The sequence below is a fragment of the Nelumbo nucifera genome, chromosome 6 (genome assembly GCF_055504915.1).
Source record: "Nelumbo nucifera cultivar China Antique chromosome 6, China Antique-T2T, whole genome shotgun sequence".
NCBI classification, from domain to species: Eukaryota; Viridiplantae; Streptophyta; class Magnoliopsida; order Proteales; family Nelumbonaceae; genus Nelumbo; species Nelumbo nucifera.
The window spans coordinates 61,043,421-61,065,866 of NC_142654.1; the positions used below are offsets into that span (position 1 = coordinate 61,043,421).

Consider the following 22,446-nt stretch of genomic DNA (forward strand, 5'->3'; position numbering starts at 1 on the left):
CTCGTGATATGGTGTCATACACTGGAGGCTCTCGAACCAGCCAATTTTTTCTCTAAGGTAAGTGAATCTAACGTGTACCCTCCTCCGCTACACCCACCCCAAAGTCCCCCTGTAATATTATGCAATACCAAAAAAAATAATGTTAATTAATTGATAACAATATGGATTAATACTTAACTTTGGCCCACTGAGTCGACAATATCTTATTGGACCAACAGAGGATCCTCTCCTGCTAACCATGGTTAGAGAAGATTGGGACTGAGTAATCTTAACAGCTTCAACAACCTTAACAAAGTCTGACTATGCCTGCAGGCTTCTATAATCACCAACACAAAATAGAAAATATCATTTGTTGTATTGTATCCTTAGTAATTGAGCTGGAATTATACAAATTTAAGAAAATTTTGGCTGTCCTACTTCGACAGCCTGAGCAGTAACACAGCTCATCCAACAATGCATCCGGCAATGATATTGTTACATTTTTTTTTTCTAGAAATGGAGCTCCTGAGTATCATCTATGATCAAGAATAAACTATCAACTTGTTCGTCGGATTTTATTCTCACAAGACCATCCTCACAGCTCCTTATAGTTGTGCATTGGAATACCGCAATTAGACTTGTTCATGGGCCGGGCTTTGGACCTGACTTTATACTATGTCAGGCTCGGGTTTCGGGCCAAGCCCCTTCAAAATTTGGCAACAGCCAAGTTCAAGCTCGGTCCATGAACAAGTCTGATCACGATATTTCCAATGCATGGCTGTAAAAGGCTGTGAGGATGTGTGAGAATGGTTTTGTGAAGACAAATCCGAATTCTGAACAACGTGATCCAACCAGTAAAGTCCCTTCGGAGATTTGTTATCAAATACCGCCCTAAACAGTGGTTGGGGTAGAGGGTTCGGAGTTCAAGGAGGACTATATATTCCAACATTTAATAACTCTTCTTCTTTCCTTCAGTCATTTGGAACTTGTTTAATTTCTAGGGCTTTCAAGCAGCATCCCCACATTGATCCTTCAGATTGGCGAGTAACATCATCGTTTGTGGGCTTGGCTGCCAAGGGCATATTCGCCATACTAATATTATTATGTAAGAAACCTGGATTTCCTCAGTCCTCACAGAATGGTTATGGTCCTCAAATCCACATCACAGCACTTGCAGCCGTGCATTGGGAGCATCTCCTAATCAATGAAAACATGCAAGTATGGGAGCTGACTGATGTGTCGCTGCAACTTGTGAGGTGGGTGTGCGAATAATACAACACATGTACAGCATTGATGTTTCGAATAATTAGAAAGAAAATGATACATCCCCCCATGGGCGATTCATCAATGTCCCAACATGGCCAAAGGGTTATCTCAAGTCTTCAGTAGAATTCATCCTTCCGTTAGCCATGAGTTTCACAACAATCTCTGACACTGTCCATTGAAAATTCCCAACGAACTTTTAATATGAGCAATTCTGATCTGTCACATGGCTAATGGCTACAAATTTAGCCAAATTGGACCACGAGTGATTTAGCCTATGGGATATAAGAATTGCAATTCGTACTCTGCCTCAAATTTCCGGCTTCCCTCAAAAGCTTAGAAGATGTAGAAGAGAAGCTGCCCATCTCTTGTAATGTGCACATCAGGTGACCGAATTAGCTTATCACAGAACAGAACAAAGTATCATTATAACCACATCGGAAGATGGCTAGAAATTCGGAACCAGTCTTTAGATGGGTTCCGACTTCCGAACATGTCAACTTCAAGTCGTTTCACTTTCACATCAGATACAATAAGGGTTGCAGGAGGCCGCTCGAACGGTGCGAGCACCTTGCCCTGACAGAAGCCCAACTCTCAAATTACGCATGTAAGGAAGTTAGCTGACGAGAGAGTCATCAACTTTCAATAAAATCGCATCCATGCTCTATCCGACTATCCCGACGCATAACCCATCCACTAGTACAGTAATGAAATCATATAGTCGACTGGAGATGCTATAGCCGCCGCATATTGGAGACATTTGGTGTTCCCAATATGCTGCAGGGCTGCAGGTAGTGTTTTTTTATTGGTAGCAGATCCGAAGACCCACAAGGATTCCAGATTTGCTAGAAACAAAGAACAAGGGCCAGCAACACCCAAACAAAAATAAACACATCAGCCATCTGAACCAATATTACAATCCTGTTTCTAGCAGTTCCAACCTCCATATCCGGACAATCTAGTCCCCTGTAAATGTCAATACCATCAGAATCCAGGTTTATCCTTCCGTAGGTAAGCATGATAAATCCCCCCCCCCGCCCCGTGGTTATAAAAAGAATTAATCAAATGGAAACATAGAGAATGATCACAAGGAAAACAATCCCCTCCAAAGTGGGGTTGACTACTCAAGAACCTGCAAATATAGATCACACGCAGAGATATCAAACCATTTAAGAACTGTAATCAATCCAACCAGTAATTTCTAAGTTCAGACCAATAATATAGATCCAGCCATCCATGTCCAACTCCAATCTAACAGGAAAAAAAGGTTCCCCTTTGCATGTGTTAGGGGTACTTTTATGCAGTAAAATCTTCAACCAGTCTTGAAGAAAAGGTATAAATATATGAATGTAATGCTAAGTACCATGTATGCGTCAGTAGAGGGCAAAAAAATGAAACAAGAGAGAGAGAGAGAGAGAGAGAGGCCAATGGGAAATTTAGCAGTAGCAGTAGCATCTGGCAGTGTACCCACCCAACCCTTTCTTCCGAAGGACTAATAAATCCAAATAATTCTCCCGCAAAATGGAATGTAATGCAACCCAAAACTTTCAATAAGATGAGGGCTGGCAAGGGAAATGACCTCAAAATTTGCTCCCCATTCCAAAACCCAATCATGCCACAAGAAACCACCTCAAGAAAAAAACAAAGATACCATTAATCCACACCAAACCAAACTATACATCCCAATAACCTCACAAAGTCACTACTAGCTCATAATTCAGAAACTAAGCTTTTCCTTTCGGTCTCTTTCCTTTTTTAATAATTTCTATTTCTTTTCCCATTTTATTTTTATTTTCTCCTCTTTCCTCTTGAGAGATCTTGCCACTCTGTCATGTCATGGGAGTTTCTGACGCCCATTTTTGCATCCCACACACACGCTACCTCCCTTCCAAAGAGAAAAAAACAAGTATGCTTCCTCATTCATTCTTGCTAGAACTTATCAGAGCTCACTTGAATGGTGATATCACCCGTACCCTTCTCAATGTTTGTCTGTGACTGCATATTCAACTCCCCAGATGATGATCTACTTATGACGGCCTCAGTATGGAACTCTGTCAAATTACTGTGGTTGGTACCCTTCCCGTCATCTAGTCCAATATTCTGGACACGGGTTGCCAGCATATCATAGCTAGGTATACTTGGTGACTGGGAACCTGAGGCAGTGGCAAATTGACCATACGGTGGCAGTGGCCAATTCATCCACTCATTGCGCTTCCTTATTTTGTCACCCTGCAAGAGGAAGGAAAAGCAAACTTAAATATATGAATATGAGCAACTAAAGACCTAAAGGGGCATGATTTAACATCTTGCTAGCCAAAAATAACGAATTTTTTATTAATAAAAAAATATTGAGTGTTATTACCACACTCTCCATCCTGTAAAACATCATCTTGCACCAAAACAATTCCAAGACAAAATCATGTGGACCAAGGTTTTAAGACCACCCAAATACAATTTATATTACTTTAGGTTTGTTTACACCAACATGATGCAAATATTGGATCATCATCATCTAAGCCTTATCCTTGTTAAATTATGAGCACTTAAATCCTTTCTTAGTATGACCCTCCTTTTTGGTCTGCCCCTAAACCCTTCTAGCCCCTTCAACTAGTAATAAATTGCTTCTTATAGGTTCTGTAGGTGGTCTTCTATGCATGTGACGAAATCATCTTAGTCTATTTTCTCTCAGTTTTATCACATATTGGATCTACTCCTAGGTTCCTAGGTTCCTTCAAATGACTCCATGTGGTTTCTTGACTGCCCAACACTCTACTCCATATGGCATAACTGGCCTTACAACTGTTTTATATACTTTTCCTGTAGTATCCACCTATCACATAAGACTAATCCTATGGGTAACATTCTCAATCACTGCCTAGTTATGAACAAACCAAGAGGTACTAGAAAAGGTCACATTGAGTTAGTTTTTGGTCCCCAATCCTAAGTGTACCCTAATTTGCACTCCTATTATTATTAAACTTGCATAGCATATATTGCAAGGTGCCAACCAGCAGGTTTGTAAGGTCTCCTGATGATCATAGCAGAGACTTAGGATTGAATCCTGCCTGCACCTGGGTTGGGGGGTTATGAAAAATAAAACCGCATAGCATATATTATGTTTTAGTCATACTTATTTTCAAACCTCTTGTTTTCAAGGTATTTGTCTAACTTAATTTTGCATTTAATCCTTTATTAGTTTTATCAAATAAAACAATGTCATCAGCAAACAACAAGCACCATGGAACCTCCCAAACATGTAATCAATTCATCTATGATCAGTACAAATAAAAAGGTTCAAGTGCTGAACCTTCATGTAGACCCATCAATGAGATCATATGATGCAAATTTCTAAAACCAATAAAACCATTTTTTGAAGACAAATAAAGAACAAATTTGTTTAAGAATAAAACGAAGTACAACATCTTAGGTGACAAGGTGTCACCACCCAAACCAAAACGAAATAACTGTATGCAGAAATGTACCTGTACTTCCACAATGGTAGAACTTCGTACTGCATCCAATATAAATGAGATATTATTTGTCAACTGCTTAACCTGAAAAGAGAAGTCAATTATAAATCTTAAATTAGAACTAAAAGAAAGAGAATTGGCATGTGCAACAATGTACAACTTCATGTATGCTAAAAATATCAGTTGTAGAAAGAGAACATTCTGGATTATGTAGAAAATTGAATTCTGCAATTAACTAAAGCTCTATAGAATCTATTGGGCGCATGACCAAATAATAGAAGACAATGAATGCACAAGTCATATACACTCAGAAATAAAGTACAGATATAAAAATGACCGTTTTGTACATCTGCAAAAACGAGTTCCATACAAAAAATGATCCTATAAATCTACATTCTTTAATCTCAACTCAACTCAGTACCAATCCCAACTATTTGAGGTGAACTACACGAGCACGGATGATCATGAAAAACCGAGAAACCAAAAAAGCAAACCGAACACGAAAAACCAAACCGAAAAATGCAGATAACTAAACCGATCGGTTTGGTTTTTCTTAAAAAATTGATTCAGTTTGGTTTCAGTTAACCTATAAGAAAAACCAGCAGTTAACTGAACCATATGGTATATACATAATACTATCAATATATATGTTTTAATAGTAATAATTCATAGATATTATAATTTTCCTATGGCCATATTTCTGAAAAGTGTACTTGAGATCCCCACCTGAATTCCATTCGTCCCCCCATGTGATGGCCCCCTATCTCTGAAAAGTGAAAACTTGAAATTCCCACCTCTCACAAATCCAATTCGTCCCCCCATCCATGAAAATTGAAAATCAATATTTCATCCTGTTCCCAATCTTTCACACTCAACACTCATTTCGATTGCCATTTCCCAACAAAGAGGATTCAACAGCTGAGAAGCCATAACCATGAGCCCAACTTTATTTTCTGTTCTGTAACAATGAACAAAGGTTTGCATTCTCTTCTCCTCTGAACTCTGTTTCGCAAACATCCACCACAGCACACAGTGCTGGTTGCTGGCTCACTGGTGCGGTGGTGCCAAAATGCTAATCTACCACAGCAGCGCATTACAAAGTGGGTTACTCTCTCAATTTCAGGAAACAATCCCATCCTCCTCTCTCTACTCTAAACTAGTTTTGATGCTTTTCTTTTTTTCTCTCTCATTGAAAATCTACCATATTTTACTTCTCATTTTTTCATTATCTGCATTCCTTTCTTTTAATTTGAAGAACAAAAATTCTGGACAGAGAAAATTTTAACGAATTATGGTAATAAGGAAAAAAATTAATTCGATGAGGAAACAAGTGTTCATTACAATGAATGGCCTTTCCACAACCGGCAAGATTTCAATCCCAACTCAGCAGCCCAGCCTTTGCGATTGAAAATTACACTATAATAAAAAACCAAGAACCCAAAAAGCGGTTAACTGGTTAAGCAGTTAACCATTATCTTCGGTTCGGTTTCTGTTCAAATTTTTAGAAAACCAATTGGTCTGGTTCAGTTTCAAAAAAAAAAAGATGGTCACAGTTCGGTTAACCAAACCATGAGCACCCCTATACACGAGTCCTGTCCTACTAACTCCATTGTTGTAATGCATGATTGTTGGTGGGCCTCTTCTTCTTTGCCATAGATTTATTTCTGTAGTGGGCATGAATTAGCTCTTTCATTTTTTGTCTGTGTCCCTTCACTAATCAGGGGCAGATCGGTCTTTTGTGTATAATTAGCCCCTTAATATAAATACTGTTTTAGGGCCGGCTGAAAACACACTTGCCACCCATGTACAGATTTACTCTCTTCTCTCCTCTCTGTTTTCTGTTTCTTTGGTTCTAAACTCTGTTGCAGGTTTGCAAACATGGTATAAGAGCACTAACAAGACAACTTCTGCAATTTCCAAATTACTACTTCTCCTCTTTCTTCTATCTTCTTCTTTTGTTTCTCTTTGGGAGTACAGCCAATAGCCATTTCACTATTAGAGAGATCTGTTTAGAACAGAACCAGAAGGAGGACTGAGTAGACAGTCCTAGATTAGTTCTGGAATCAAGTTGCTGGTGCAGCCGATTGCAGTAAAAAGGTTTCCTCAAGTTTCTAGGTGGTACAGGTGGTCTGAGAAGAGTGTTTAAGCTGGTTTTTTGTTGCTGGGAATGGTCTTTTTAGCTTCGGGCTTCTTCAGCAGTTTACAAGTTGATTCTGGTGTAACAGCAGCAGTTGGTGAGTTTCTAGAACAGAAGTATCATTGGCTTCAGGAGAAGTGTCTTCTAAGGACAACTGACCTGTTGGGAGGACTTCCAAACTTGATAAGCACACTCTGCACAGATTAAAATATAACCAGTGTGCTACTAGATGAGTACAATTTCAGAGAATGGTCAATCTTAGCCAAGTTGTTCATCACTTCCCGGGATTTCATGGGGTATATTAATGAGAAAAAATAAGGAACCTAAGGAGGAATATGATGAATATTCAACCTGGTATACGAAAAATGTTATTTTGTCAATAACAGGAACATTTCATTAATATAAGAGGTAAAGTACAAGTGTACAACGGAGGGGAGATAAACTATCTTAGCTCCCCATGGGTGCAGAAAAAACATTTAAAAGAAAGAAAATACAGTTACAAATAAGCCCAGAAAATAGAATCCCTATGCACCCCTTGCCTAGCTAGTCCATCAGCAAAAGAATTTGCACTTCCCTTTTCCCAAATACATTTTACATCAATGTCCTTTGTCAGCCACTTAAACCCTCTTCTCATTGCTGTAGTTCCAGAGCTGATCTTGTATGTGTTTGGTTCCGTTTACGTTTTTTCATTCAATGTTTGTACTTTATTTGCTAAAACCGAGAAAGGTAATAATTACAACCATTTATGACAACTAGGCACCACTACACACTACATCAGCATAACAGTGAAAAAGTGCCTAACTGTTGGGGGAAGCTTTAAAAAATTTCCCCGAACAGTAGGCGTGCACAGAAACCAAAGTCACCTTTTGCTATTCTCGATGCATACGGAAGAGCATGAGAGGGGAACTGCTGAAGTGGCACCTATGTGGCAGCGTTTATTGAATAAATGCCCACGGTTCCAAAAACCCTCCTTGTCTTCCTTTAACCAGCCCATTACTATCTCAGAATCTCCTGTGACCAGTTCAGGTCCCTAGCTCTTTTTACCCCTTCCAAAGCCATTACACCTCAGTCCTAAGGGAGTCTCACACTCCAATTGGACCACAAAACATGGCTATTACATTCCCTTGCTCATTCCTTAGAACTCCCCCAATGCCAAAAGGCCCTGGATTTCCCAAACTGCTACCATCAAAATTCAGCTTGATGAAGCCAAGAGGGGGAGGATTCCATAAGGGACTCGAGGTCATCTTAACAGGGACTGAATTCACAATTTCCTTCCAGTTTCTAAGCAAATCATCCACTGAGAAGTCTGCAAACAACTCTAAAGATTTCAACCAATGCATTACCTTTACATGGATAATTTCCATCACATTATCTAAACTTCTCTCTTTCTCAGAAAATGTTCCTGAATTTCTTTCCTCCCATATAGACCAGCAGACAGCAGCCCTAACACATCTCCACATAATCCTTCCTCTTTTCGGTTGCCAGCAGAAGGAAGAAGAGGCAAATAAGCTTTGCACATTCAGATGGGGATTCCATCTGCACCCAAACAAAAAAGTAAACCATTCCCAAATACTTTTTGCAAATCGGCAGGAAATTAATAAGTGGAAAACAAACTCATCCAGTGTTTTAAAAGCGCAAGGCGCAAAAAAGGCGCAGGGGCCAATCATAGTTTTCAAGGCAGCAAGGCGAGGCTAGGCAACAGGGGGGTGCCTTGTCGCCTAGGCGATGGATTTTTTTAAGTAAAAACATATACCCTAGGGTAGTTCCCTAGGTTCCGTAATCATATCTCCTCAACAAATATCCATATTTTTCATAAGAAAATCAACATATTCCAACATATTCATGAGAAGAAAAAGATAGAAAAGAAAATTCAAAAAATATAGGGGCTGAACCCCTATTTCTGTTATAGGAAAAGAAGAAAACAAAAGGTGGAAGAAAAAGAAGAAATTAGTATATACACACAAGGTTCAAAGTATCAACACAGGGCGTATCGGCCTGTATTGGTGCTTTTTTTTATGTTTTATGTTTCCTTTCTTATTATTAATAAATTTTTTTCTCAGTTATCAAAAAAAAAGTAACAGTTGGTGAATAAGTATTGACTAGTCGAGCAACAAAAAATAAAAAAAGTTTTAAATTTAAGATGGTAATGCAATCTCATATAGAATTTGAGAAAGACCATAAATGTGCAAGAAAATATGTATATAAGATAATTAGTATACAGTCACTATGTTGCAAATATAAAAGGAATGCTGGATAGGCTGAGACAGAGAGCAATGATCTTTGTTGTTTCTTTACAGAAAGAGAAAGACAGAGCTTAGCTATCAATGCACAACCTAGGTAACAAGGCATTTTCTACAGAGAACATTTATCATGTCTTATTTTTCTTTTGTTTTTTTTGTTTTTTTGAAGAAACCTAGGTGTTGCACATACTTGATAAGGGATAAGGCAGGCACCTTATCATAAGCTGTTGGAAGTTGGAACTGCAAATGAATTGATGGAATAGGATGTGCCTAAATCCAATTTTTGATTTGTTAATATTCAGGTTTGAATTGATTTTTATCTGTTGGATTCAGATTGGACTTGAATCGAAATCAGGCATTGAATACCATTAACAAATTAAAATAAAAATTGCATATCATGAATAAAATGACTTAAAAATAATAACTCTTATAAGACTTGGTCCTATGAATTTTAGTAATCATATAATATTCAAATTAATTTAGTGTAGATATAAGCATATATAATTAAATATCATTGGATCATATCATATCATATTAGAGTGGACCCATATTCAATCCAATTATAGTCAGTTCAAAATCAGATCGTCTTCTGGATCAAATTTCAATTCAGATGCAGTCCTATAAGTTGTATAACGTTGTACTTGTGCTCTACAATACATAAAATCATGATGTGTATATGCATAGTATGCTGTTAGTTACTTATTTTCTTGGATTCAGTGAATTATTGCTTGCTTCTTTGTTTGGATTCTTGCCAATATTAAAAAATTCATAATTTTAAATATCTTGCTATTTTGCTTATTGGAAATGATTGTATTGTGTATGGAATACTGAAATGTATGATTAAAAGTAATATTGCTACTGATGATACAGTGGGTTTTGATGTGTAAATTTCAACATTTTCTAAACAAAAAACAGATTTTTCTTATTAATAATGAAGGTACGAGGAAAAGTTGCTAGGTTAAGAGCAGGCAGCAACTTGCTACAATCATGTAGGCTGGACAAGTAGGACTTCATGATTTCAAAAAATTCCTCCTATAACAGACCAATCTGGACTCCCCAAACTACAGCCATCAAAATGGAGTCTGTGGTGACCGAGAGGTATAGGCATTATGTAATACCTAGATGAAGAGGATGCCACCACAGTCCAGCCAAACAAATATCATCCATGTAAATATATCCACTACAAGGATCCAAAAGGATGGGAGCAAAGGTTCCCACCTAAAGGTATCCCAAGAAAAAGGACGAAGTATGGTAGAGAACCTAAGAACACTAAAGTAATCCACCACCTTTCTTTGAAAAAGGACAAAGGATGGTAGAGAACCCAAGAACACTAAAGTAATACACCACCTTTCTTTTTGATAATTGAGTGAAAAAATTTATTAATCACGAAAGATGAGAGTTACAAACACCCCATGGCACGAGATCTAACCTCTCCAGAAGAACTAATTACAGCTTTTCAAACCCAACTAGAACAGGTTACAAAATAGCCCAAAGAAAAGACCTTCCCTGGAAGCCCCCTGTTTGGCTAATGAATCAGCCACAGTATTTGCCGCTTTGTTACCCATTGAACATGAACTCCCATATTGCTAGTTAACCATTTCACTTTTTTGAGGTCTCTATAGCCCCAAATGACAGAATCCAGGTTCAATAGCCACCGTACTACCCCACCTAACAGTCACCTTCAATTAGAAGATGTTCCCCCCAAGCTGGTCCCATCAAAGTTCAGCTTAATGACACCCTCCGGAGGAGACTCCCATTCTAGCATACTTCTATTCTTCCTAGTAGAGGTATTAGCCACTGCTATCCAATTTCTCCAAAGATCATCAAAGAAATAGCCAGCAAATAGGTTTAAAATGGATTGCTCTTATTAAAATACAACCCTTCACTTCAGAGAAACTTCTTTCCTTTTCCAGGAAAATTCTGGCATTCTTTTCTCCCCAAAATAGTCCACAAGAGAGTTGCTCTTTCTCCTTCAAATTATCCCTACAATAATACTCTTTTCCATGTTGAAATTCAGGGTAGGAAGTTGTTCAAAACACCGCGTTGAATCATGGAGATTCTATACTCCCTATTCCTCTCAACCTTCACAGAAAATTATTCAAACCATCAACAAATTAGGAATGCAAAATCACTAATTGGATTTCTTTTAGTACTTTTTTTCAGTACAACTAATACAAATTTGAAAATATAGGACATGACAGTATGGACCGTATTCAACAAGGTCTTATTTTTCAAAAACCATTGCCTAATTGGTGCCTAGGACACCATTGATTGTAAAAGGAATCTACTTGTCAAAAAAATGTAACAGAAATCTAGAACTTTGCTATTTCTATTCTGTTTTAGGCCTTCTCTCTATGTAATATACCCTTACCCAACCACATGTCATCTTAGATAGTTAAATCAACTGTTCTACAAATAACAATATGAAAGCGTGCAGAATACTATTTAAAGAGTCCTACGAGAAAAAATAACATTTTTATGGATAACTAAACATTTTTCCTTCTCTCTATTCCCTTTCTCTCTACAAGGAATAAGCTATTTCTCACTTTCTTCCAGCACCTGTTTCTCCATCCTCTCTGAATTGGGACTTTGGGTTTTGTAGGGGCTTGAGGGATCATGAACTCTCTTGTGTTTCAGACCTTTTGTCACTACTTGAAGGTGTTTTCTGGACCCCCTCAGATCTGAGTTGAGATTATGGTCCCCTCATCCAAAAGGTTACTTCACGTGCGCCTCCTTTTAAGTCCCTTTGTTCTTCCCCGAGACAGTTGGGTTTTCCAGCCAAGGAGATCTGGTCTAGACTTGTACCTCCTAAAATCATTATTTTCTGCTGGGAGGTGTTCTATAGGAAGACCAACACCTTGGACTGCTTGCAGAAGAGAAGGCTTTTCATGTGCTTGTCTCCTAACTAGTGTGTATTTTGCAGGGCTAATGGTGAGGATTGCTCCCACTTGCTTTTAACCTAGTCTTTTTCTGCTGCAATTTGGGATTGGATCTTTGCCTTGTTTGGGTGCAGGTGGAATTTGACTACAGTTGTAGATCAGCTCTTTGACCCCTCTTTTGTGTGGCCCACAAAAACTGGTAAAACAATGTGGAGATGCATCAGAGCTACTGCTTTGTGGACAATTTGGGAAGAAAGAAATGCAAGGCTACTCCAAGGAGAGAAATATTTAGACTGTAAAGAATTGTATTTGACTAGGGCAATCCACTGGCTGAGATCTTTGGACTCCTTTCACACATTCTCTTTTGATGACATTTGGAGGAACTGGATAGATGTGGCTAGTAACCGTACTAGGAAGAACAGGATACCATCCGTGTGGGTGCCTCCTTCCAAAGGTTGGATGAAGTTGAATTTTGATGGTAGCAGCCAAAGCAACCCAGGTCCTTCAGGGATAGGAGGGGTGCTGAGAGATAAAGACAGCAATATTTTAGCCTTGTTCTCAGGCCCCGTGGGTATAGGAGATTCTAACAGAGCTGAGCTTCTAGCAGCTGTACAAGGTATTCAGATTGCAGACCAGTTAGGAGTTCAGAATCTGCTTATTGAAGGAGATTCCAAAGTTGTTGTGAGTTGACTAACAAATCCAGGTTCAGTTATTTGGTGCTATAGGGACCTTCTGAGGAAAGTTAATTGGTTTTCAAGGAACACGATTGTTACTTCACAGTGGGTGGGTAGAACAGCTAAAACCATGGCACATGAGTTAGCTGAGCAGGGGACCTCAAGGGAACAATTATTTTGGGCAGCTCTGTAAATTTTTGTTTTCTAGTCTGATGTAATATAATGTTGTTGTTTACTTGTTTAGGAGAGGTACCAGCTCGTGCCTCTCCTTGGGTAGCTGCCTGTATTGTCTCATCATCTTGATCTTTCTCTAATAAAACCTTGCTCATTTATCATAAAAAAAAAAGTGTAGAAGAATTCAGTATATAGAATGTGTAAAAACCTAGAACATAGGCCAAACCCCGCTACCTCAATCCATTCCCTTCTCACTTTATTATTACATTCAGTGTTTTAAAAGCGCAAGGCGCAAAAAAGCGCAAGGCGCAAAAAAGCGCAAGGGCCAATTTGCGCCTGAGGCGCAAGGCGAGGCGCACACCTTTTTAAGAAAGGCGCAAAATTACAAAAAAAAAAACTAAAAAATAAAAAAATCAGAAAATTCCAGAAAAATGCCATTTTTTTTTAAAAATGCAAAAAATATTAAAAATATTAAACATAATGTTAATAGAAATATAAACTTAAATTTTAAAAACCTATTATCTAAAATTAAAATACATAAACATAACATGTAAAGTGTATCCAAATGAAAATTTAAAAATAAAAGGCGTTAGACTTGAGGGGTGTGGTCGGGGGTCTGGGGGCAGAGCCCCCGGCCCAGCCGTTAGACTCAAAAAAAAAGCAAAAAGCGCAAAATTTTAAAAAGGCGCACACCTGGGCTGAGGCGCAAGGCACATCAGGCGCACGCCTAGGCGCACCAGGTGCGCGCCTTTTGAAAGAAGTGCGCCTAGGACCTGGGCAAGGCGCATACCCCAAAATGTGCCTCGCCTGTGCGCCTAGGCACACCTCAGGCTTGCCTTTTGAATACATTACAATTGATTGTCACTCAGCTGCCCCAAAGTAGTCGAGGTCTGTTAACCGCTTGTCTAGATAATGCTTTAGCCATAAAATTAGCTTTAAAATGACATTGTGGTCAAATAGGAAAGTAGTTGTTAGTTGACTGTTAGTGATTCATTGATTTATTTACAATTTTCATTCATATTTCCAAAGGGGTGATAATTCTTAGCCCAGTCCAGCCCAACCAACAAAATTCCAGGCTTGGGCCTAGGTTTTGTGTTCAGGCCCAACCCAGCCTAGAATTATCCTGTTAGGCACAGAAGTCTTATTGTGTTCAATCTAGTTTTGGATGCTTAGCATGTTCGTATATAATTAGTTCTTTTTTCATTTTCTAATAAAAGTTGATCTTGAGATCATCTAAGCCTTGTCCTCACTATATGGGGTCAGCAGTCAGCTACATGAATCCAGTTTCTCCAATCCATTCTGTTCAGTACCATATCCATCACCAAATTATGGGTGCTTAAATCAATTCTTACTACTTCCACCCAAGTCCTTTTTGGTCTGCTCCTGGTTCTTCTAGCCTCTTCAACTCGTAAGAGATCACTTCTTCTAACAGGTGTCATACTTGTCATGTAAACACATTAATGTACTAGTCTCTATATCATGAAAATTCAAGGTCAGGTTACATAGAACAATAGCACCACAAGAAAATTTGTGTTAAGATCCATATATGTGTTAGACACCATGTGTTTATTATGTCAAACATTGGGTTACATGGCACACTATACCAACAGAAAACAGGTTTGAAATGTCAATATTTTTGCCGCTAGCATGAATCAGACAGAAAATTTCAAAAAACAAAAAGCAAAAGTACAGCAGAATGTTATTTCTTCATTTCAACTGATATAATTTAATCACATTTCTGCAGCTCCACATTAATACAATAACTCTCACTATAGAAATTTTTCATCTTGATATTCAAAAGGTCAATTCTTCACACTATACCTGCCAACAACCCCCAAAGCTCCAAATCACACACAAGTTACAATGGTTTAGTTTGGGGATGAGGGAGAAGGCACTGGTAACAATATATATATATATATATATATATAGTTCATCAATTAAAATAAAAGGCATGGCCATACAAGCTGTAAACAAAAGAGAGCAGCAATCCCTAAAGAAGAAATAAGAACTTTTTAGTTCCCTTGCAGAATCAAACACTATCTCACAAAATATAACACAATACTCAATAGATACTCCAAAAATCCCATGGAAACAGCATAAGATGAAAGAAACACAGTGATCTAATACAGATTACTAAAGGGGTTTACTTTAGACGAAAAGATTAGCACATTTATTCTCAGCAAAAAATAAAAAACAAATAAAGAATAAAAAGCAATGATGAAAACAACTGCAAGAAACTAACTGATACTGAAAATCAATGAAAAATAACATGGAAAATTATTCTAATAAAATAAACAGAAGTAACATATTTGGAGGGGGAAAACAAAAATTGCCTGTAAACCACACTCCCTCCTGATATTTACAGAGTAAATAACTTGCCTCTCTAAGCAACCATAAGAACTCTACTCAAGATACCTAACCTCGTAAAAAGTAGAACCAGTATGTACTAGTGATTTGAAACCAAGTTTTATCAACAAAATCAACTAAAATGACTTCTGTGACACTTGAGCTTACAGCCCTTTTAGTCAAAATATAAATTATATAATATTCAAATCCAATTCATTAAAACATAATGCACTGTATAAAAATGTACTCAAATAGTAAAAAAATTGCCAAATCAGATCTCAAATGAAACAGATATAGGTGGAGAGTGCCAACAAACAGGTCTACCATCTGAGATCCATACAAAGCTCAATCGGATCAAATCCAAATAACATCTGTCTATTGACTGCCCGATATAGGAACAACAAATGTAAAGTATACTTCTGCCTTCTCGAATCCCAAGCATAAGGTTCTCTAGTTCATATAACATCAAATTACACCATGTAGAAAATCCAACGACAATACATGATTCAACTTGGTTTTCGTTAACACCTCAATATTTTAATTTTTAATCAGTAACAAGATGGAAGAATTTTTAATCAGTATCAAGATGGACCTGGACTCAGTTGTCTGGTGCTTCAGAGAACTCAAAAAGAAAGTCAAGTGGTTAACAAGAAACCTAAATGTAAGATGCAATTGGGTTTGTAGGTTTTTTTTTTTTGATAAATGTAAGTGCAATTGGGTTTGTAGGTTGGCAAACAAAATAGTTGATTCTCTTGCTAAACAAGGGGTTAATAGGAAAAACTTATTTTCAGCTGTTATGTAATTTTTTTTATCAATAACACAATTCATTATATAATCTTAATAAAATTACAAAGAGGAAGACAAACTTTCTTATTTTGAGCTGTTTTGTAATTGCTATATTTTGTATTTTTTTCCTTCTTAGCTGGTTTTAGCCTCTATCAAGAGTGAGGTCGCACCTCGCACCTCCCTCAAGGATGCTTGTAACAGTTTTATATTCTGATTAATGAATAAATATTTCAATTATCAAAAAAGAAGAACAAGATGGAAGCATTTTCCTAGAATAAAGCAAGGTTCAGACTATCAACACACCTCAATACGGCGAAAGGGGTGTATCGGTACTTTTGTACCACAAGCTTCTTTTTTTTTTTCAAAAATAGGCTTGAGGGGCACCTTTAAGCATGGATTAACATATAAAAAAAGAGTTTGACGATTAACCATATAATTGGTGTATCGGCACCCTGCCGATATGATACAAATACACCCGATATGGGGTGTATTGTGTCGATACTTTGAACCTTGGAATAAAGCATTTGGATGTGAGATAGAGAACTAAAAGCAGCAAATAAGCATGGTCACAAAGAGGCTGTCTATTTAAAAAGGTTTTAATATGTGACTACCCCGGGCAAGCCCATCCCCCCCCCAATATAAAGGATCCTCTTCATCCACTCCCCAAGCTAAAGCATATTTTATTTGATTGATCATTGATCAACCAGGAATTAATAGCTCAAACAATTAGAGCAATTATAAAATAAAATCAAAATAGTAACAAAGACTAGCAATGTAGTCAAGGCAGAGAGGTGATGCTTACTTGCTTAGCATTTTGGCCTGGCAAGGCATTTGACAACTAGACAAGTATATGCTAATTATAAACAACTAAACCAGAAATCAGTAAATGATTTAGCAACAATTTACACCTGATTTTCAAAAGAAATGACAAGATTTTTGAATGATCCCCTGCTTCAACATCAAGTACAGATTGCACATAGGGATTAAAAGCCTTAACTTTTGTTTCTATATACACTGACAATAACCCAAAATGGGTTATGAACACTTCGGATCAATATATAAAAGGGGACATAATCATTAATCATTTATTTCCCCCCCAAGGTTCAAAGTATCAACACGATAAACCCCATATCATCTGTATCGTATCGCATCGGCAGGGTGCCGATATGCCATTTTTAATGCTAATCCTCAAACTCTTTTTTATATGTTAATCCATGCTCAAAGGTACCCCTCAAGCCTATTTTTGAATAAACCATTAAAAAAAATAAATAAATAAGAAGCATGCAGTACAAAGTACCGATACACCCCTTCTGCCATACTGGGGTGTATTGCCATTGCCACTTTGAACCTTGCCCTCAACTAAGATGTTTATATGCAATCCTGCCTATCCATATCTGGTTGCCTACACAATAGGCCTTCAAATTATCAAGGTAAGCAGGACGCAATGGAGAAAAGCAAAGCATGTATTCTGAGAGGGTCTTCCTCCAATATGGTTTAAAGTTTTATCAAGGGATTTGTTACAAATTTATGAGCTACATAAATCACAGAGGTTCACCATCTCAGTAGTTCATAGTTATTATAATTAGAAGCACTAGGGTGGTCCAAAGGAAAGAGGACTGCAATTGAGAGAATAATTTAAGGGTTCTCAACTGGAGTGAACTGGTTAAGCGCATTCTACCAACAAGTGGAGCAACTACTTTCTCCTTTTACATTGTTGCAGAGCCCCAAACAAACAGCTCTTCTTTCCTAATAAGGAATAGTAGAGGCTAAAGAATATCCTAATGCTGCATTAAAGACAACAATCTGTGCTATCTTAGGAAATATGGAAGAAAAGGGTCCACTACAGCACACAAGAAAGCATGTTGAGATTTACGATAGCAAGAAAGTTGGTAGACATTATAATATATGCTGGTATTTGCTAATACCAATAACTTTCCAACATGACATTCAAATTGAAGCACCAGTGCTGAAGTCACTGAGAGCACAGTCAGTATGAATAATGCAATGGACTGCATATCACATGTTAGACAATAGGATGTAAAGAAGTGTTAGTGCTGGAGTTCTAAATATCACCAAAATCTGCATGAAACTTTAATGTCAAACTGAGGTATTAAAACACTATATAGGAATCATTGGAAAAACATGTCAGCAGAAATATCACATTTAGGGCCTCCTTTATCTTTTCTGTCCAGCTTCATCCAAAATATCTATTTTGACAAAAGGTGCAGTTTCCTGATTTCTTGATAGAGTGCAGACAACTTATAGTAGACCACCTTATTACAAATAAATAGTTCTTTGCACGTCTGTATTTTCTGTGCTGCTGCTATGCCAGCAGAGAAATAAGACCTATATTTTTGCATTATAGATTCTGTAGAATTTTCAATACAATCAAATCGAGTACTTACCCCATACCAATTTCGCTGGTTTGGGCATAGGGACATAGGCAGCCAACACTTGGAGTGAATTTCATTGATGGGGGGGGGAACCCTAATTTTGTTTTTGGTATGTAAATGAGTTACTGAATACTTGAAATTTTAAGATCAAGTGTTGTATTTCTATTAGTAGGCCAATCAGGTTAGGTCGTTGTTGCATTATTGGCCCTCATTCCAAAAAGAGGGCAAACAAATTAAATAGAAAGAAGATACTCCAATGCAATATTGTAACTACTAATATATATTTCCATATCACACTTGTACTCACAAATTACCATTGTATTTTTTATTTTATTTTACTTTCTCTTTTCTCAAAGATGATGTATTGTATGATATTTGTATTAATGAAGTTTACCATTACACTTTCTAGTACACCATTTAGCCTCAGATCAAGAGAGTGGAGGAGAACAAAGAAAAGGAGAAGAAGAACACGATGGTGATGAGAAAAATGATACATGTTGATTTCTCATAAAGTAGCAATGCAAAAGGAACCAGTACCATGTTTACAAGACTATTCATAAATAATTCGTCAAACACCCCCTCAATTAACCCAAAACAACTCACTCGGTTGAAGGTGGAAATCAACGAGGCAGAAACCCATCCCTGTTCATCCATGTTCTGCCGCAAAAATATGTCTTTACATAAATTTTCCGGACTGCAAAAATAAAACAACCAAGTGCTGCATAAGCCATTTAAGTTCCCAGAATAGATAAAACACATCAATTAGCAAATATTTAGTTCTTTACCCATTCAGAATAAACCAGGTACCTGAAATAATAATCTATCTGTCTCACTAGCATAGCACGCAATTGAGGATCCGGAGCAGGAAAAAACATAGCATGAGGAGGTGGTGGATGAGGAATAAATGGCATACCCGACATACCCGGCGAAGCAGGAACAAAAAATACCGGAGATGTCATATCTGAAATTAACCAAGATATTAGTGAAAAATCCACAAACACTTAAAATTCCACCATAAGTATAACTTACCAGGGAAACCCATTGGGCCCCCAAACTGTTGCACAGGCGGCGGACTAATGAATGTGGTAGAATTAGGCGGCGGTGGAGGCCTTATAAAGCCTCTCGGTATGACTCTCTGCTGCTGCATGTGGACGTCCCTACCGTTAAAACTCCGATGAGAATGAGAATTCCATTCATAGTTCCCCCGATCTGGATCGCGTCTACCCCCATAATTGTTATGGTGAGGACCATCTCCACGAGGATTCGACCCACCGTTTCCCCTCCTGAACGAATTACGCTGCTGAGGCTGATCGTTCCCACCGTGGGACTGTGAGACAAACCCTCCCCTTGGTCCAGTTTCCCAGTTGTTGCTCTTGTGTCCATGGTCTTTTGGAGCAGATTCCGGAACCACAGGTGCTGGTTTTCCGGACTTATTGTTATTAGGGGTTTCCATTACTGGAGGTGGCAGTGGTGGCGGTGGCTGAGTGATGCCATTTGCGGGTCCGCTCCCACCACCGCCACGCTTCATGGATTTCTGGCGGACGGGGAATGCGTGGTTTGGAATTGAATTAGCGTTTGTGTTATTAGTAGATTGTTTTTGTGGCGAAGATGCAATAACAGGCCCCTAAAACAAAAATTCAATAGCGTTCATGCAGATGAAATCATTTAAGTAACTTATAAACGAGAAAAAAAAAATAACAAAATAACAACAAAGCATGTTGAAAACAGATAAGCCTACATACATGTATAAGTTTAGAAGTTACAAAATTGAGAACCAAACCTGAGGGATTGAAATGGATCCATCAGATAGACCTTTCAAAGAATCGGTTGATGACTTCGGCAAAGACTTAGTGGACTCAGAGAGTGCTGGCCAAGAGACAGCCCCCATGACAGGGCCGAGCTCGACAACGCCATTAGAAGGCTTGTTCCAAGCCGGCTTCTTTGCGCGAGCGACATTGCTAGTTTCATTATCAATCTCCAGCTGACCATCTGATGCAAAATTATCTGGGGATGATGATGACGTTTTCACGGGAGAATATTCAGAATCGGGAATTTGATCTTGAAGAGCCGTTGCTGGGGATAAAGATGGAGAAGAAGGACCAGCAGGCACTGCTTCTGTATCACCTCGAACTATATACGCCCATGGAGATGATAGATTCTTCCGACGCAATTGGTGACTGGTGATACCCTCATCAGAGAAACCAGAGGAACGAGTAGAGTGATTGTTGGAGGTAGAATCGGCAGTGGCAGCCATGGAAACAAGGGTTTTTTAAGTTCTCAAAAATGCTAGGATTGATTGATAGATAATCGACCAAAACAAAATTGATTTAAAAAAAGAGTATAAATTAAAGAGACGAAATGAGAATGGAGAGAGGGATTAAAGTTCCAAAGATTGATGGATCTTCAAAGATCCAGTCTCGTCTCGAAACAAGGGCAGCGAGCGGCCGATCTCTCTCTCTCCTATTCCCCTCTTTTGCTTTGCTCGCAGGCGGCCGATGATACCATGTTTTTGTTACGCGGCCTTTCTTTTCTCGAAATACCCTTACTCTTTAACCATTTTTACGATTTTAACCTTGTATTTCTGATGATGTTTCTTTTCCATTTTGAGTTGTTTTTTCATGATTATTCTACTCAAGAAAAAAAGATCAAACAAAAAGCAAAAATAAAAAAATTGTAGGAAATTTTCCAATTAGAACCCTATATTTCGGCATAGTGCCAGCTCCGAATTTTAAGGCGTGACAATTTATTATTTGAACTTTTAAAATGTGTCAATCCGGTTATTATGGTTAATTAGCTCATTAATCAACTGTTAATTGGCATTTGAAAAGACATAAATACCTTTTAAATATTATCTAATTTTTTTTATCAACCATCCAAACGTTCAATAAAAAACCAAGAGTCTCAAATCCTTGCCTCTCTATTCATGAAAGTTAGGGTCACTAGAATGTCTATTAAGACATGACCCCAACTTTCTTAAATAAAAGAGGCAAAGATTTGGGACTATTCATTTTTTTGTCAATGTTTGGATGGTTGATAAAAAATTAGATAACACTTGAAGAATATTTGTGTCTTTTCAAATGCCACTTAACAATTGCTTAAACGGTCGGTTAACGGTATGTACTAGATAGGCACATTTTGAAAGTTTGGTTATTAAATTGTCACGTTTTGAAGTTCAGGGACTAAAGTGGCACTAAGCCCAAAGTACAAGGTACTAATTAGAAATTTTCCAACTCTTTGCTTATTGCTCATTGATGGTGTCTTAATTAAGGTGGACAGACACTAGATAAAAGTTCTTATTAAGATGCATCGAACAAGTTGTATTGGACAAGGTGATGAGAATCTAGTAACCTACAAAAGCCAAAGTCAAAAGCTCTAAGTAGTTCTCCAGGGAAGAACACTCTGATGCTCAAATTAGTGAGGTAGAGAGGAGGTTATCTAGGCCAAGCTACTGAGGACGAATTGGCCTCAACCGAGCAAAACTAAAGAGAAAGCTAATGGGAGGATTAGAATGCTGAGAGTGGAAGTAGAGAATACCTCAGGTAGCGTGCCCTTAAATATCCATAGGGGGTTCCATGGTTCTCCTCACTTTTCAAGACACGCGGCATGCACTAGGGGTGCCTTTGGCCAAGATTCTAGGCCGGGCTCCACACACCTTGTCATGGAAGGCCATGTAGAGCCCATCATTTGCCATATGCCCCTCTTAGTCCAAGGTTCTCGATACACATCATTGTCGTTGCCTTTGATGTACAAGGGCACTTTGTGTCACCAATCTAGCCAAACTTGTGGCCAAGTCTTCAGCCATGCCAACCTCCACATGCTAGTTCAATAGTTCAATAGGGGTGAAATACACCCCCACCACTCATAATTATGCTCGGCGTGAAAAGAGTACAAATACAAATATGTACAGTGTAAAAAAATTGTATATTGCATTTCTAAACCTTGTATTTTTACACAAAATGGCAATCGACTAATTGGTAAGGTTTCCTCTTGGTTGTGGTAGAGGTTAAGAATCAAATCCTGCCTGCACCTGAATTGGGGGGGGGGGGTTATGATTGCGACATTGTATATTGTATTATTATGAAGAGTGCAGATACTTATATATTCA

General features: G+C 38.1%; 1 protein-coding gene across 1 annotated transcript; it reads right to left on the minus strand.

Moving 5' to 3' along the window:
• Positions 1-2,410: 2,410 nt before the first annotated feature.
• On the minus strand, positions 2,411-20,862 carry LOC104604274 (la-related protein 1C-like). Its single transcript, XM_010268550.3, has 6 exons — positions 20,122-20,862; positions 19,371-19,965; positions 19,149-19,302; positions 18,945-19,035; positions 4,725-4,796; positions 2,411-3,471 (listed from the first exon to the last, which is right to left on the minus strand). The coding sequence occupies exons 1-6, from the start codon at positions 20,593-20,595 to the stop codon at positions 3,172-3,174; spliced, it is 1,686 nt and encodes a 561-aa protein (XP_010266852.1). The 5' UTR covers positions 20,596-20,862; the 3' UTR covers positions 2,411-3,171.
• Positions 20,863-22,446: the final 1,584 nt, after the last annotated feature.

What these genes read in the sequence shown, in the direction of transcription:
- LOC104604274 (XM_010268550.3), bottom strand. Translation starts at nt 20,595, where the DNA reads ATGGCTGCCACTGCCGATTCTACCTCCAACAATCACTCTACTCGTTCC. An exon ending in GATCCATTTCAATCCCTCAG is followed by an intron (nt 19,966 to 20,121) that starts GTTTGGTTCTCA and finishes TTTTTGTTTTAG; the next exon opens with GGGCCTGTTATTGCATCTTC. An exon ending in TGATTTCCACCTTCAACCGA is followed by an intron (nt 4,797 to 18,944) that starts GTGAGTTGTTTT and finishes TTCTCTTTTCAG; the next exon opens with GTTAAGCAGTTGACAAATAA.